Here is a 2940-nt window from a genome sequence, read left to right on the forward strand (position 1 = left end):
ACTATATTAATAATGATGTGGATTAAATAATTTAGAAAGCTAACTATCAGTAGTATTATTTATTTTTAAAAAGGATTTTAAATCATTATTCCAGAGAAACTGAAGAAAAATTTTAAAAAACAAAGAAAATAGAATTTATAAAAACTGCAAGCCTATTGCTAGCCTATTATATTATAATCAACTTATTCATATTTGAAATTATAGAAAGACAAAAAATCATTTACCTCCCTCCACAAAACTCTGTTACAAACCACTGATATAGGTTATATCTCCCATCTCTATAAAAGCTTTTGAATATTAGGATTATAGGTTGCATGGAATTATCTGGTGAATACATTTCTGGAACACATACTATACTGAAGGCATTTTCTGGACACTTGAGACCTCACAGCAATCCTACAAAGTTAGAATTTTTATTGTTAATTTACCAAAGAAAAATTGAGACTTTAAAATGTCAGGAATCTTGTTCAAGGTCAAGTCAGTCTGGCTCCCAAACCCAATCCACCTACAGAGAAAGATTTATTTCTAAAGAGTAATTCTCTTTTAAAAATGTGTCAATAGCTAAAAATCAAAGAATACATGAGTTGTGGGGAAAGATCATCAAGATATTATTAAACAACAACCAAAAACAAGGTCTAGAACAATATGTAGAACCCCATGTATGCACACGTGCACAGGCGCACATGCCAAAGGCAGGGGGACTAGGAGGTTTTATGGAGGAACATACAAGAAACCAGGAGGAAGGAGGATGGGACTAGGTGGGGAAGATGCTAGAAGTGGCATGGAGTCCCTTCTGCACTGTGTAAGAGTTTTTGGTTTTTTTTTTCTTTACTGTGTGTATATCATTTGCATAATGTTTAATACAAAAACATAAAGAAAACTACCAGGAACTTCAAAACAGCAGGAAAAAAAATATTCTATACACATATGGGCAAATCTTCTCCACTAATTAACTATTACTGCTTAAAAAGATTCTAAACCAGGAAAGATTCACAAAGGGTTCTGTGGTGGTGCCAACAACCTATGGTAGTATATAGCCAGTCAGATTTTAGCACGGAAGGGTGGGAATCTCCCCAAAAGAGAAGAAATAATACACAATTCTGACTAATTGCTGCCATGGTAATGAGCCAGTTTTTCCATATCCCCCAATATGTAATAGAAGGCATGTTTTAATGAAATCTTTTGAGCTTACAGTTAGTAACAAATTTAGATTTCCCTAAAATACTAGACAAGTCAAACAAAACCCAATATATCCAGCCAATATAAGCCCGATATATATGTGAATAAAAAGAATAACACACCTAAGATCCTGGACACTCTCACCAAGTTTTTCCAAAAGAAATTTTATATCTTCACTGATATCTTCATCATCATACTTCTGCTGTTCCAAGTTCTCCAACTGTTTCAGAACTTTGCACTGAATCATAGCCAGAGCATATTCTTGGCGAGTTTCTCTTTCAGTTGATTTTTCTAAAAAGTTCTGGGTTAGACAAAGACATAATGAGAAACAATAAAAGTTATCTGATGTTCTCAGACCTCTGTACTTCCTTTCATATCCTCTCTCTTTCTATTCTCAAGTAAACTCTCATCTTCAAGTGGATGATTGTATTGCAAATCCTTACTTCTTTCCTAAGCATCTGTGCCATATCAAAAGTGTACTTCTGATTCCTTGCTTACTTACTGGCCTACTAAACATTTTAAATTACTGACCCAGACAAGCCTCAAAAACAGTCGTGATAAATATATATACAAAGAACTCCTATTCAGAACACAAACAGAACTCCTTTAAATTAAAAAATAAATAAATAATATACTCAAAACACTTAACATGTTTACAATGAAATCCTCCATAATCCTTTCTCACAGTCCTGCTCTTAAGCACACCATTCACTGGTCACCTAGAGCACTTAGGATGATACTAAGGTAGACTGTTTCTTCAAGTATTTCTCTAGTTTCCCATCAGTCACCTTTTTCCCCCCTCCAATTAGCCTAAAAGTACACAAAGGACAGTAATAAAATAATTTTTTAAAAACACCCTTGCTTGAAAAATTATCAGAAAAGTTTTGTGATATTCAAATTCCCTACTTTTCTTCTGTGATTTTTCCATTTTTAATAGTATTTATGAAACCAGCAAAGGAATCTTGGTATTTATAAAGACAAAATGTTCATCGAAAAATGAGTATTTCTGAGCAAGGACCATGTTCAGGCCTAGGGACAAGAACAAGAAAGTTCTCAAGATATCTACCTTCACCAATTTGGTAGAGAAGACCTGTAAAATGAAATCCCCCTCCCTGTCACAAAAAAATATATATATCTTGTAATAACAATTAATTCAAATCAACTGTATCAAAATTTGAAACTTACTTAGTTTTATAAGCAAGTTCTATTCCTAATAATTATGCTAAATAAACACAGAAAGAGATTTAGCTTAGCACATGAAAATTAGTGAGATCAACCCCCACATAAATTCCATAGGCATTTTTCACAGATATAGAAAAAAAAATCCTAAAATTTGTATGGAACCACAAAAGACTCCTAATAACCAAAGCAATCTTGAGAAGGAACAAAGTTGGAGGCATCACACTCTGATTTCAAATTAAACTACAAAGCTACAGTAATCAAACTGTACAGTGATTATATTTAAAAAATTACGTATAGGAAGATGATACAGGCTCTGTTCATCCCTCTGGCGAACAAATCAAAGTTGTGATGAAAACAAGGAGCAGCAACAAGGAAAAATCGCCTGGAATTTAAATGAACAAGCCGTACAACTACGAAAAAATCCAAGAAAGCACCCTGCAATGGCAGAAGGTAAGACGGAGCAAAGACGTGGGGCTACCCAGTCTCAAGCGGCTTAGTGAGATGGAAGCTGTGGCAGCGGCAGACACCTCTTAAAGGGGATGCGTCCACCAGAGGATTTTCACAGTGATGAACCTGCTC

At 34.5% G+C, this 2940-nt stretch overlaps 1 protein-coding gene across 6 annotated transcripts in view; it reads right to left on the reverse strand.

Annotated features, from left to right (window-relative positions):
- ATP6V1H (ATPase H+ transporting V1 subunit H) overlaps positions 1-2940 on the reverse strand; it is a 124643-nt gene that overhangs the window by 62048 nt on the left and 59655 nt on the right. For all 6 annotated transcript variants that reach the window (XM_011359156.2, XM_011359158.2, XM_023530040.1 and 3 more), the window contains one exon: positions 1302-1480. In XM_011359156.2, the coding sequence (XP_011357458.1) occupies positions 1302-1480 (179 nt within the window). The remainder of the gene's footprint in view (positions 1-1301; positions 1481-2940) is intronic.

The sequence above is a fragment of the Pteropus vampyrus genome, unplaced genomic scaffold (assembly GCF_000151845.1).
Source record: "Pteropus vampyrus isolate Shadow unplaced genomic scaffold, Pvam_2.0 Scaffold45, whole genome shotgun sequence".
Taxonomy (NCBI): domain Eukaryota; kingdom Metazoa; phylum Chordata; class Mammalia; order Chiroptera; family Pteropodidae; genus Pteropus; species Pteropus vampyrus.